At 47.6% G+C, this 14,211-nt stretch overlaps 1 protein-coding gene across 8 annotated transcripts in view; it reads right to left on the bottom strand.

Moving 5' to 3' along the window:
• Positions 1-14,211, bottom strand: part of NF2 (NF2, moesin-ezrin-radixin like (MERLIN) tumor suppressor) — a 39,954-nt gene that overhangs the window by 5,468 nt on the left and 20,275 nt on the right. For 2 of the 8 annotated variants that reach the window (XM_072350813.1, XM_072350815.1), the window contains exons 10-16: positions 12,965-13,078; positions 10,579-10,701; positions 10,004-10,221; positions 9,282-9,387; positions 4,656-4,786; positions 2,734-2,893; positions 917-961 (exon numbers count right to left, since the gene is read on the bottom strand). In XM_072350813.1, coding sequence (XP_072206914.1) covers positions 926-961; positions 2,734-2,893; positions 4,656-4,786; positions 9,282-9,387; positions 10,004-10,221; positions 10,579-10,701; positions 12,965-13,078 — 888 coding nt within the window. In that variant the 3' untranslated portion in view covers positions 917-925. Of the gene's footprint in view, positions 1-833; positions 962-2,717; positions 2,894-4,655; positions 4,787-9,281; positions 9,388-10,003; positions 10,222-10,578; positions 10,702-12,964; positions 13,079-14,211 lie in introns of those variants that run through there. The other 6 variants (XM_072350816.1, XM_072350814.1, XM_072350817.1 and 3 more) reach the window with 6 other exon arrangements.

The following is a 14,211-nucleotide window of genomic DNA, read 5'->3' as shown; positions in this document are numbered from 1 at the left end:
GGTGACGCTGGAAGTGTTATTTGAGTCATTTAAAAAGGGCTGGTGTCCACGAGCGCAGCCTGCAGGGAATCGCCCCGTTCCCTGGGAAAAGCACAGGAAACCTTTTCTATTCCTAATGCCTGTTATTTCTCAGGGCTGGGGAAAGCTGGCAGCAGAGAAAAGCCCAGGGCTGAGAAGAGCTGTCCCATGGGTGCCACACTAGCCAATACCATGTGCTGTCCCCTCGCCGCACACCTCCCCAGGCCATACCTGCAGACACTGGCAGTCCCCTGCTGCCAGCTTTCCATTGCCCCGATGCTCCCCAGACATACAGACACAGGCCACACATCCACGTGCTGCCCCACTCCAAGACAGGAGTGCAAATGTTCAGTCTGATATAACAGCTTTGGCAGCAACAGTGAGAAGGAAGTGATGGAGTTTGTTGTGGGCTTTGTTTGTTTTGGTTTTTTTAAGCTCATGAATTTCTTTCTGCAGCAAAAAAAAGGGGGCAGATCCCGTTTTACTTCATTAAAGAAATCTTCAAAGGCCACCCCGTACCTCCGATAGATTCCCAGCCACAAGCAGCAGAGCAAAACCAGGCTTGTTTAATTATTTAAGAATCTATGCCTGCACTCCCCCGCTGATGTTGCCAACTCAACTTCTGCCAAGAAAGACACTTCCCAGCGTGGGGAATCAGGTGTGAAAATGAATGTGGAGAAGCTGCAAATGCTACCGACGGAGCGAGAGCCGGGCAGGGCTTCCCACGCAGGGAAGGGCAGATGCTGGGGACACTGGTGTCACACCGCAAGGAATGCTGTGAGGGTGGAAGCAAAGGGAGCTGGCGAGAGTAGTGGACATCACAGGCAAGCTCATGCACAGGTTAGTGTTGCAGCCGGTGACCCCATCACCACACGCAGAGTACCTTGGAATAACCTACTTTGAAGTCTCAAATGCAGATAGGTCTTCTGCCCTGGGCTTGAGGCTAAACCAGCAAAATAAAATGAACACACAGAAACAAAAAACAAAATTCCTCTGTGACAGGTGCAATGTCAGGTCATTTGTGCAATCTGTACAGCTTGCCCAGACTGCCGTAGTGCCGAGCAGCTTCCCAGGTGGGGCAGAGGGCTGGTAGTACATCCTCAACTACTATCCTCTTGTCCACCTCCCATGTCCTGAATTTTCCTTTCCATCACAACCATGAAGACAAAAGCCCTCCTAACCTCCCAAAGGCACGAACAAAAGCAGCCTGTAATTTCATTCTGATGTGCTTCACTAATAGACTGTTATTTAAAAACCTTTGCTCCTCTGGCTGAGATGCATGAGCCAGGCAGCCCAGGAACCCTTGGAGAGGAAGGGGAGAGGACTGCAGCTTCAGGAGACAGCTGACCGCAGCCCCAATTATAGGAATCTGTCAGGGGATCATCTCTAAGTGCCTGCCTAGGCGCCTTCTTTAAGTGAGACAAATGGGACCAGCAGCTTTCTATGAACATATCTCAAAAAGCTACAGTCAGAAGGAAAAAAAAAAACCAAAAACCATCAGCATCTTCTGTTTATGCTGAGGGCTCTGAGTATGGAGACACAATCCAACAAAGCTTAACGGGAGCAGAAAGCTTTTCAGATTCTACATTGATTAAAAGGGTCTGTGAAGATTTGTATGTTCTTCCGTCTGGAAAGACAGGAACCCAAACAGTGTAGAGCTAACACCGGGAAACTGGCAAACGAGATCCACTAGATTCATTTTCCTGCCCCAGTTTAGTGACAGTAAGTTCCCAGCCATGAAAATCAACATGAACTGATATAACTCATCTGCGAGTAGCAAACAGGCAAAGATTTGCTATTAAAACCTGTAATTGCTGCCATAACCTGCATGCTTGTGAAGTGTGCCATACAGACACAATCCTCCAAAAGCACACCTGCTAGCAAAAAGCCTAGGGAAAGCCTTTACAGGTGTTTTGGAGCTGACCACTACATCCCTCTGCACTGGTTATGGATGCATGCCCTGCCTCTCATGAGAATGAACCCAGCTGGGAGAACAACAGTGTTACTAAAGACAAAGAACTGGGTGTAAAAATAAAGAATGTCTTTTGTTGTGACCTTTCACATGTGACTCCTGTGCTAACAGACCCAGGCAACCCAGCTTTCTGGCTCACTATTAATCTCCAAAGCATTTCTACAGGCAAGTGGTTCCAGGGTCCAGCGCACAGGGAGCAGACACCCACACAAACCTCACTAGCAGAAGATTTTGCTGTTAGTATTTGAAGCTGCACTATAGGTTACTTGAGAACAGACTAAAAGTGAGGGCGAGGCCTTTGGCTTTTTCTGCTGAGAGCTCACAAGTCAGGAGTATTTCTCCCCTTATTACTCCCCAGTCAAGCTCAAAACCACTTCTTCGTATTGCCCATGGCAAATAGCTGCATAAGCAGCTAGGGCTTCTCCTGTTCCTGAGGTCACTAGGGTTCAAACAGCATCCCTCTATAGCTTTTGTTAAGGTTCAGCAAGACAGGCAAACCTCGGAAACTTTGCAACCCTTTACAGAAGCACTGAAGGGACAAGGCTCGATTGCAGTAAACATCAAACCATGGCCACCAGAAGCTGAAACTCCCTGCGTCCTAGTTCAAAGCTAAGCAGCCAGGGAAGAAAGCCTAGATCAAACAATTTTATTATAACAACTTGTGCAAAGTATAGGAAGGGTTATTTTGTTGTCGTTTTAAAAGGATTTTGTCAGGCGAGATACAAACTGGAGCCCTCTGATACCTTTTTAATAGTGTTGTGCTTGCTGTTGCCTCGGCTGGCATTCTCGTTGTGCAATATATCCAGAGCTGTCTCTCTCTCCTTCAGCTTCAGCGCCTCGATTTCAGTCTTCAGCTCATTCAGCTGTTCCTGTAGATGCTTGCTTTTCTCCATATATTCTACCCTAGCACACACAAAGAGTCCTGGGTCAGCAGTGGCCCGGTGCACATGGTTATATTGTGGCAATCAATATCAGCATCATAACAAAATTTATATACATATATATTTAGCATTTATATTATATATAATATATATATATCTCTTCAGCATTTAAAGTGTGTAGAACTGACAACATCGATTTACTACTTTCAGTTAGTTGTCATCAAAAAGAGAGCCCAGACACCTGACCCAGGAGCTGTAAATCATGTTGCCATAAGGAAAAAAAGCAAAGCCAAGCTAGGGCAGCCAGATGATTTTTGTAAGTCTCCCCATTTTTGAGTGACAGATAAACATGATGCAATTTCAGTCCAGAATACTGTTACAAGCAGCATTGCTCTACTCCTCTGCAACCTCTCCCCAGCTCACAGAGGCACAGATTCTTGGAGGCCATTTTCAAGGAAGAACCCTAATATACCAAATTCTCATGTTTCAGAGGGATCTAATTTAAGAGGTATGAAAGCAAGCACTGCATCCAAAATAACAGGTAGCATCCCTGAGATGGAGAAAGGTCTCCCAGAAATAGAAAGGGAAAAATACCAACAACAAAAAACTAGCCTTTCTCAGGACTCAGCCTTAAATGCCTTCTACAAAGGAGCATCTGCTAGAGACAAGTCACACCATGGCAGCCTGTACTTGTGATTAAATACTGTGACTGGGGTCAAAGTACCAGCAGCCTAACAAAAACCCTTTCAGAGTGCCAAAATTTGTAGCAAGGTTTAGCTCAGCACCCGAGGAATGAGAGCACTCCCAGAGAAGTCAGCGAGAGCCCGTTATTGCTTTTATCATTTAGCAGAGCCAAGATCCTCCTGCTTAGAAGAGTGGGCTGACCTAGTTAGCAACCCGGGTACAGAACCAGGAATTACTGTGGTATTTTCAGATTTCATCCCTTTTTTCCCTCTGGCTTGAGGAAAAATTCTTAACCTCTGCCTCTGGAGTAGCAGTCTGTTATCTAACAAGCAGGAGAGGGTACACAGCAGAGGCAGAATCAAGCACCCGGCAGGATCTGGGGTGCTTCACTGCAGCCCAAGGAAGTTACAACTGCAGCATTATGGCAGAGCCCTTTCAGCTTTGATCTGCTATCCAGTCAATGAACAAAGCATATTATTACTACTGAGATTAAAATCTGATCTGCTTTGATTTCTGCTAAATTTGTAATTTCGAAGGCTGCATTTAAACCCTCAGGAAAACACGAGATCAAAGCTTATAATCACATCCAAACTTGCTTGCGCATACTTTTTATATATAAACATGCCACAGATTCATGGAAAAAGGGGTTAAAGCCCTAATGAAGGACTGCAGCCCTCATTCCAGCCATCCTGACATGCTCTGGGCATACTGCAAACACACAAGCACTTCAATAGTCCAGTGTGCCAGCAGTCACAGTGCTGTTAACTCTTTCTAACAACATAATTAAAGCCTACACAAGAGCTAGGTTCACCATACAGATGGGAACTGCCTGCTTGCATGGCTCAGCATGCTTAAATTTGCCTTTAACCAGGTAGCAGAGATACAACTGTGACACCAGGTCCCCACCTAGAGGAACGGCCACCCAGCAGCTCTAGCATGCTCTGAGCTGTTAGTAATGACCTGGCAAGTGAAGCCCACAAGCCTTCTTCCCCCTTCACCTCACACCAGGGCTCATCTGAATGTAAAAGTCACGTTCTCCTTCCTGCAAACAGGGCACAGCCACAGCCAAACCCAGCCCTGGCTGGCAGTACGCCACCTACTTCTCCTTCTCGATCTCCATGGACAGCCTCTTCATGTCTGTATCCTTGAAGTCAAAGGACAGGCTCTCACTGATGAGGTTGAAGCTCGGCAGGTCGGTTGGCAGTGCTGTCGTGCTGGAGTTCATGGACTGCTGAAGAGAGAGAGGACAAATTAATCACTTCAGCCGCACAGATGCTCCTACAGCAACTGTTCTGTAACGCAGAGGTAAAGTCTGAGCAATGCCTAAGCACATGGTACAAGGTACTGCTTTAGTAAGTGTAGTATATTAAGTGCTTTAATAAAGCCTTGACTGCCCACACAGGTTTTGTCACTGCATCACTGAAGTTGCCTCTTGGGAGATTCCAGCAGCTTTTTAACCTTAAATTTAGTTTTAAAAGCACAGGCTCTGAGCAGAGGCAACATGAGACTCTGCGTGACCAGAGTCCGGTGCTTCAGCACTCCTCAAAGCATGGTCAAAAACTATGGTAATTCCAAAGGTTAACTGAGGGTGTCATTTCAGAAAGGTCCATGAAGATGCACTCATACCTTTTGTTTTAATCTCCGCAGTAACTAATAGATCCAAGCACTGAGGAATCACAGCCATCTCTCAGCTAAAAGAAATCTTTCCCTGTACTAAATGAGCTTGTTATCAGTACAGGATGAGCATCCCGACTCAAATCATCAATCCATTCTTGCAGCCTGTTAGACGAGGTTGCAAGCAGCAGAGCACATCAAGGGTGGTAGAGCAGCTTCAGACAGCAGACTGCACGCGTGGATCTGAGTCACAGCTGCTGCCAGCATGCCTGGCCCTTGGATTAGACTGAAGGAAAACAGCCCAGCACCCAAAAGACACCCAGCTCTCAACTAGGGGTCTGTCCCTCTTGTAAGGGACCTGCTCGAATCAGGTTGGTGTTGTGAGATGGCAGGAGATGGCATTGCAGAGACAGGCTGGTCAGGCAGCAGTAGGGCAGAAGGTGTCTGCCCCCAAGAGCTCGAGCTTTAGCTGGCAATTTCTTTCCCTTGTTTCATCTATTTAGGACTGTTTGCAGCCAACTCCACTTCAGCAAGAACCACCAGTGTTATGGCTGGTGACAGATTTACTCCACACAATAACCTCCTCTTCACTCCCCACCAGCCTGGAATTCACAAACAGCTGAGGCTCATCCCCACTCCTGGACAAACCTGAGAGGGACAATTTCACTTGTCTCAGGCTGAAATGCAAATGACTTGTACAAACACAAACAAGAAGGTGACCACAACTGCATTGGCTGGCCTGGAATGTTGCAGATAAGTCACACTTAAAGCTGCGAGGAAAACATCGTTTCTTACTCTGAGTTTCAGGTTCTGCATACACAGAACATGACCACATTAATTCTGCAGCACTTGCTGTAAGGGACAGCTGAGTACCTAAATTCCTTTCTCTAAGGAGAGCGGACAGACCAGTGAAGGCATCTGCCTGATTTAAATACTTGCATCACATTGACATTCAAGGCACACAGGTTTACAAAGCTGCTCCCATGTGAGGTTCTACAGCTGTGCAGGGGAACCAGGGCCATCCAAACCATCCTGCTGGCCTTAAAACAACCTTTCACATTAATAGCACATGCTTGTCCTGTTTAAACAATAAAAAAATGCTACAAGCCTCAAACAACAGCAATAAGTTGAGCAGGAATCGCATTCAGTTGCTGTAGTCATCAAGTCCTGGTGCCCATTTCTCAGGGTTACTATTGCTACTTCCTCCCTTCTCTTCAGCACAGCTCTTTCATGAAGCAACAAAAAAAACTGATGCAGAAGTAGGAGAGCAGCGGCAGTGAGGAAGTGTAAGGATGGAACAAAGAAAGAACATGCTGAGTGCTTTCAAAGGCACAGGCTCAGCATCTGGAGCAAAGCACTTCCCTGCCATTTGTGATCATACTGGGCAAGTCTTGCACGAGTTACAGGAATTTTCAATCGAGGGGACATGAGATCTCACTGGGGCATCGGATGACAAAGGGGACACAGAGCTTTTGCCTTATGCGTTTCCTCACCTGGAACAAAATGCATAACCCTGTTATTACATTAAGGCAATTTCCTGCAGTTAATAGAGGCAAGCACCACACTGACAGCAGTCATCCCTCTGGGGAACACAGCAAATGAGATGGACGATATGAGGGAAGCACAGAGCAAGCCATGTCACAAGGCTTTCTCCACAGGGAAAACTCCTCCTGCTGCTGCCACTGCCTACACTTTGCTACTTGAAGACTTGGGCAGGCCCAGGACAGGCACTTCATACCCCCAAAGAATCACAGAAGAGATGACTGCCTTTAGTCTTGCTGTGACTGGTACCTGAACGGCAACAAAGGAGGCAGGAGGCACTGCCAAGTCAGTAAGGAATGAATTGTTCTCCCAGCCTTGCCGGCCTGAGACTCAGGTTTGCTTTTTCTTTTCCATGCATCATCCACCACCACCATCACAAAAGCAGTTTTGGCTTCAAGGTCTAAAAAGACACCTGAACAAGTTTTAAAAAGCCAGTACAAGGGACTGGAAAATTACCAAAGAAAAATTTTAACTGCTTCTTGTCATTTCTGTAACACATCCATCCTCTCCTCCCCTCCTCTTTTGCTTGTTACCCAGGAGGGAAGTTCAGGCTTGCTTTCCATGTCAGGGGACTACAGCACAAACTCTGGGAGAAAGAAAAATAACAAGCTCAGCGTTACACCCTCATTAAGGAAGAGAAGAGCTGGAATCTGGTACCGTTTGGCAGAGCTGCCATTCACCTGAGGGACACCAGCCTCCCAGCAGCAGCTTTCAAAACCCTTCATCCCTCAGGCCACTTTGGGTTTATTCCCTCCCTGCTACTGCGCCTGCCCAGCATGGTCCCTTCAGCCCAATCCTGCGCAGGAGAAGCTTTTCAGCACATCTCACTCATCTGTCCCAAAGCACTCACGTGGCAGAGTGAGAGATGCTACAAAGGAAGAGAGACATGAGGCAGGTGTAACAAGGGATGGAGATGGGGTGCTTCACACACAAGGGTTCAGCAAGTTACTGTCACATGGATACAAGTCTAACAGACATAAGGCAGCCAGCTGGCCTTGGAAAAGCAACAGACATTGTGTCTGTGTGATGCAGTGCTGCTCCCATGGCTGGGAGGGGGCAAGAAGAGCTATGAGAGGGGGCTCTGTCATCTAAATGGGGAGAGAAAAAGGCAAGCCACAGTTCTTTGAGGAAAGGAGGATACAGCACTTTGTGACTGGAGGCGGCAGCTCTGCACAGATTGCCTCTAGGACAGATGCAGCTGGAGGGGTGGAGCTGAGCTCCATGCAATCCTGCACTACCTCCTGTAATTAGGCTTTAACTCCACAGGCAGGAATACAGTCACGCTGCTGATCACTAGTGCGGGCAGCATGGGGATTTATGCACAAGAGCTTGCTAGCTGTGGTTCTGCTTGTTTGACTAAGGATGAGCACAGCCACGTGAGGGAACCTGGATGTGAGAGCTCTGCCCAGACATCAGCACTGGGCTGATGTAGCCATTCCGTAGGTTTCCAACAAGTATGCTCCATCCTGTGAGTAAATTAAGCTCAGAATTCACAAACTGGTGGATCCCAGAACCCTGCAGCAACATAAGGAGCTCTCCAAAGATAAGGTTTATAAAGCATCAAGCCTTACAGCACTTGACTGAAGGCCCTGAGGCTAAAAACGCCCGACTATTTTCCATCGTTGCCGTTTCTTAAACGCTTCTGAATGTTTTTGCAGGGATCTTCAGAGAATCTGGATGAAAAGCTTCTTCATCACTAGCCCTCTTCAATCTGCTTCTCAGAAATTTTGAGGGGAGAGGGAGGAAGGAACTCACACATACAAATTAAAGCTTCAGTACTAGACAGGTCAGGAACTCCCACGTATGTCTGTTGAGTTTATTCCTGAAGATGTCAAGTTCTTCCCCCTTCACCTCTCTGGACAAAGTGCAGCAGCAAAGGCAGTCGTGACAGGTGCAAGCTGTAGGAAGGAGCGCCTGATGGCTTTTGCAGGTCCTGCAGCACAATTAGGGAAGCTGAGGAAAGGAACTGCCAGACAGAAGGGGAGCAGTGGTCTTTTAGTCTGGTGTTTCAGTCCCTGGCAGCAATCAGGACCAGATGCTTCAGAGGAAGGTGTGAAATCCTCTTAATGGGCAATTACAGAACACTCCCCCTTCAATGAAGTTGGTTTTTCAGCACATAGATGTGCAGAGATCATTTTATACCTAAGAATGAATTCACAGATTTGGAACAATGTCCATTCTTCCTAACAAGTATCAGACCATCCTCAGTTTTGTATTTAATCCTATTTTAAAAGCTCTTACAGAGCTGGTCGTCTCCACATGCAAAGCATGGCACATTTCTTAGATTAGTTTACAGTTTGCTGCTTTTAATTCCACCAGCAGCTCCCTGGCCTTTGTAGAATAAAGCAGGATAGATAGGGGGAAAAAGGTGAGCAAAGTGTTCTGGTGGACAAGTTACTTAGATGAAAAGGGCAAGTGCTCCTAAGTATTACAGAACAGCTACTAAGCAATACGGTGAGATGATTCATAACCCCCTACTGATGGGATAGGGAAACAAGACTGCTCTAGACTATGGAGGATGCCACAATGACTGTCTGGAAACTAGCAGTGACAATACAGATGATTCTTACCGTGTAGGATGACTTGCTGGTGATTTCCAAAAGCTTCTGCTTTGCTCTCCGCTCAGACTCTCGAGCCTCCTGAAGGTCCTGCTTTAGCTGATCAGCCTCCTTTGCCCTACCAAGGAAGAACAGCAAAAGGCAATGTTAGATCCAAGTTTGGAGGCTGATAAACAGGATTACAGCATAGGTGTAAAACAGGTAGAGAGTTATCCCTTAGCAAGTCCTAAACAAAGAAATCATTTGGGTAAGGGAAACACTGGAACCTCTGACATGTGGGACACTAACTAGCACAAAAATCCGTGCCATAGAAGGACAGCTCTGGCACGAACTCTGCGAGAGCAACAGTAAGGAAAGCTAAAGGGTGGAGCAGCAAATCAGAATGCCAGGAGAGAAAATGACCCATAAGTTGAGCTCCCTTCAGCTGATGCTGTCAGGGCGCGAAAGGCCCTCTAGATGATGTCCCCTTTCCCTGTTCCATTCACCACAGCATCACCCTTCCAAAAAAGGAACTGTTCCACCTGTACCATTTCCTATGCAGGGATAGCCTAGTTGTGGCAAACAGCAAAACAGAGAAATCAGCTGAGCCTTGGTGTCAGTTGCTGTTGTGCACGCAGGGGAGGACAAGGACTCACTGCAAACTCTGAACTACCTCGAGGTGAGCCACAGTTTTGCTAAGTCAGAAGGGGGCTGGAAAGCAAAGCAGAGACAGCTGCAAGGTTGTACCCTCTGACCTCCTCTCTGACTCCTCCGCCATTTTCAGTGCCAACATCTCAGCTTCTAGCACCTTCTGCTCCATCAGTCGCTTCTCCTCCTCCGTCCGAATGGCTGTGGCTTTGATTCTCTGCATTTCTTGCTCAGCCTCTGCTGCTTTCTGAGCCAGGAGCTTGGCCTCCTCCTCCGTGATCTGAGCCTTCTCAGCCAGCAAATCAGCTGTCTCTTCAGACCTCATCTGAGAATAAACATGTGTGAAGTCAGCAAGCACACAATGTCCCCTCAAATGTGCTCTCAAGCCTGGAGCAAGGCCCCAAACTGAACATTCCATATGACCATCGTGGCTCACCGAGTCCCCCCCTCTCTTTCATGAAAGCCTGCAGCCTCCTGGGAAGCTCCGTCCCAACTCATTCTCCTTTGTGCTCCTTCATCATCAGACTGTCTGAATGCAATAAGCTCCATCCAGCCTCCTGATCACCACCCACCAGTGACAGTTTGAGAACAGCCATAGGACTGTCACAACTCAAATGCTTTAGCAGTGGAAAGAGTCAGGAACAGCTGCACTGCCTCGAGAAACAGCTGCCCAGAGACTTACCAGGGCCTCGTTGGCCATCGTTGCTTCTTCTTTTAATTGCATCAGCCTTCTCTCCAGCTCATCCCTTGTCCTTTCAGCCTCTTCTCTCATTTGCTTCTCTCGTGCCAGGCGCTGTCGTTCCATCTGGGAAGAAGATAGGAGAAAGCAAGGAGAAATAACACGAATTAGAAATACTTTTCTCAGGGCTAGAGAGAGTTGTTACATGAGGGCTTGAACACAAGACTGCATTTCCTCCTCCTCCTCTGCATGTCAACAAGGGAGACCTTCACTAAATGGGGATGATGTGAACATACTCTGGTCACACCATACTGAGCATTCTGTTCCCTCTCTCCCTGCTCCTGCATCATCCTGAGGCAATTCCTCTTCTTTGGGCAGGCTGCTGCAAATGGTTACATCCCCAGACAGCATCCTGCTGCACAGACTCACAGGGCAGGCTCCACCAAGCAAGGTCTCCAGAGCTCTTTCTCGTTACCTATGGCAAGCTGAAGAACCAGCCAGACTGGGTTCAGATTGGACAGTCTGAGGGCAGCTTCAGACCATTAAATACTGACATACAGCCAGGAGGGAGTTTGAGGGATGTGGCTGTTACTTTAAATCAGACACAAACACAAATCTACCCCAGCACACTAGACACTTCACTTACAGATGGGGAGGCCACACCATCTCTATCAGTTCCTAGGCACAACAAACGATCTCCCTTCAGCAAGAAACAGAAAAGCTTCCCTAGGTGGGGAAGAGCCAAGCTATGTGGGACAACCCTTCAGAATCCTTTCACCTCTTCTCACCTCTTGTGCACTGTACACTGCCTCTCTGCTAACCAAGCACAGCAGCATTGCCATCGGGCTAATTAACAACCATGCTAAACCACTCCAGCACCAGGGAGATGGGTACACTATAAATATCCATGCTACACCCAGGGCTCAGAGCACTGCATAGGCCACCTGCCAGGTTTAATAACGGAAATAAGTGTGACAAGACACATTTCTCAGCTCCTTGGACACCAACAGTGTTCTGAAAGTGGGATACCCATGGCTCTAATGGCTCAGCTTCCTTCTATTAAAAGTTCTCCTCATCAATTATCATTATGGTCTGCATCCCACTCAGGCCTTCCATTAACAAAAAGTCCTGATGTAAAGGGATTGTTTGGAATCAGTTAACAAATGTGGATCCTGAAGGGAGGACAGTGTGCAAGACAGCACAGTGGCTTGTGTGGGAGAGCAGCCACCCAAGCAGAAGCCCAACCCCTTCTGTAAAGCACAAGTGCTCGGAGTTTGGGAGCTCCTGGGAAGCAATAAGCTCTTGCCTGCTCCCAGCATCCATGCATCACTCCATCACCTCTTCTAGCAGCTGCTCCTTCTTGAAGGACCTTTTGCTCCACTAATGGCAACTCCTTCCCAGCCAGAGGAATCTCTACAGGAAGCAAAAAGCCCCTCTTCCCTAGGAGCTGGCCCACTTGCCCTTGCAGTGTGACTCATGTCCTGTCCTCTCCTGCCACTCCAGAAGCTGCAGGAAGGAGAGCTGCATCAGGTGGTGCCTGCAAGACAATTCACACCAACCCAGGCCAGTCCTGGCTTCAGCACTGAGTCCAACACTCTGCAAACATGTTCAAAACCAAATGAAGTGCATCAAATTTGAAGTCCCTTGACAGCAAGACTCTCCTGGTGCAACTAAGTGCTTCGGTTTCTTCTGCTGCTATCTAGTGGCTTTGGTATGAAAGGGACATATTTATATTCTAAGCAGCAGTATTCAGATTAGCTGTGTGGGTTTCAGTGAGTAGAAAAGGTCTACGAGCAGAAAACAATGATTCATACAATCCAATTTGCTGATATATACTCATTGGCTACACACTGCTGCCTCCAAAGAGCAGTTTTTTGCCGCCTGGGCTGACCTGCAGCAGATAAAGGAGGCCAGCAATGAATTAGCATGCAGGCTGCACCCCCCCGAAATGTCGGCATGCATTCCATCACCATGTAATTAGAAAATGAGACTAAGAACCACGACAAAGCACAGCTCCCCCTCACAGCCCCTGCTTTAATTACAACCAGCCACCCCAACACGCTACATCTTTTTAAATGTAGAGCTCAGGAAAAAAGTAAGGCAGGGAAAGGTGCACCCACACTTCTGGGACACCCAGATTTGCTCGTCCCCCCCCCATCTCCCCAGTTCTGCTCCTGAGTGTGAGGGCCGGACTTGGGCTGTCACCAAGCCACGGAGCCAAGTGGAGAATGGCACTGCAGGAGCAGGCTGCTATATAAAGAGACGTTCAGTCGGACCTTCCCTCAAAGCTGCTCCATGTGCTTAATGTCAGTCTGGAGACTGTTCCTCCCCAGGTTCATTTGCATTCCCAATTCTTGCTCTCAGCCTGTTTACTGGAGATGTCTCTCACCTGCTTCCTGGCTTTCTCCTCCCTGGCCTGTGCTTTCATCTGCTGCACCTCCAATGAGTCGGCCTTTCTCCTCCTCATGAAGAGATCATGGTTTCCAATACACAGCTGAAGAATCTATTCCAGTCAGAGATGAAGAGAGGAGAGAAAAAGCTGTATGTGAGATGATGATGAAGTGGTTTCTACTCCTGACGCAAAGAACTAGGTTTGGTGCTTGTAAGCACTTCCCTCCACCAAACCCAGGCTCTATGAGCTCTTGTACCCAACGTGAAGGGCAGGGAGCCATCGGCTCTTTGCAGAAACCAATTTTCTGTGCAGCCAACACAGCACAGATTTGGCAAAGTATTATACCAACCCCGAGGAGGCATTTGGCCAAATAGTAAAACAGCCTTCTACAGCTTCAGCCAGCTCCCCTGCTCTCACTACCCCCCCTTTCTTTAGGTTCAAGATTAACATCCACCTTCTCCCAACATGAAGCTTAAAAGCACTGAGATGGAACAAAACAAGAAAAAGAAGGAAAATCATTTTCCACCTCGGGCGAGGCTACACACAGAGGGCTTATCAAAAGTGACCTTGTACACCTTCAGATAGCTTTGAGCACCTATGATATTCCTTCTGATACCTAAGGAGGACAAGGAAAGCAGTAATACTAGGGAGAGATAGCAAGCAAAGGGAGTGGTACAAAGAATACAGAAAGCTCATGTTATTTTTCAGCAATGAAAGAGTTTCTAAGCTCCAGTTCTCCTAGAAAAGGATGGATCCACATGTCTGTATTTCATTTCACGGATTATGAGTGACTCCCTTGCAGACAGCACCATGAACCTGAACGAGGCCTCTGTGAGAAAGCTCCACTTCCTTGTGCACACAGGTACAGCACACATATAGGACAGCCTATAGCCAGGACAACAAAGCCCCCCTCCCTCCCTTAGAAGGACGGGAAACATATCCCCTTCTGCCTTCTGAAGATCCATTGTGCAACTTAACAACAGTGCACAGGTGCTTCAGCACCTGGATCAAAGCCTCAAAACCAACTGGGCACCTAATCCAGAGTATCAGGTGAAGCTGACCTCCAACACAGACAGCTAAACACAGCTCTTGCTGTTCCTGTGCAAGCAGAGCATCCTAAGCAGGGTTCAGCCTTGAAAAAGCCAGGGCTGCAACACTGACAACGGTGCCTCCCAAAAGCGGGAGGCCTAAAGCCACAGGGTGGAATAGAGAAGAACAAGAGAAGAAAAGGAATTTGGAACAAA

The sequence above is a fragment of the Excalfactoria chinensis genome, chromosome 16 (genome assembly GCF_039878825.1).
Source record: "Excalfactoria chinensis isolate bCotChi1 chromosome 16, bCotChi1.hap2, whole genome shotgun sequence".
In the NCBI taxonomy this organism is placed as follows: Eukaryota; Metazoa; Chordata; class Aves; order Galliformes; family Phasianidae; genus Excalfactoria; species Excalfactoria chinensis.
Note: the sequence above shows the minus strand (reverse complement) of the source record. Positions and strands in the feature narration are given on the sequence as shown.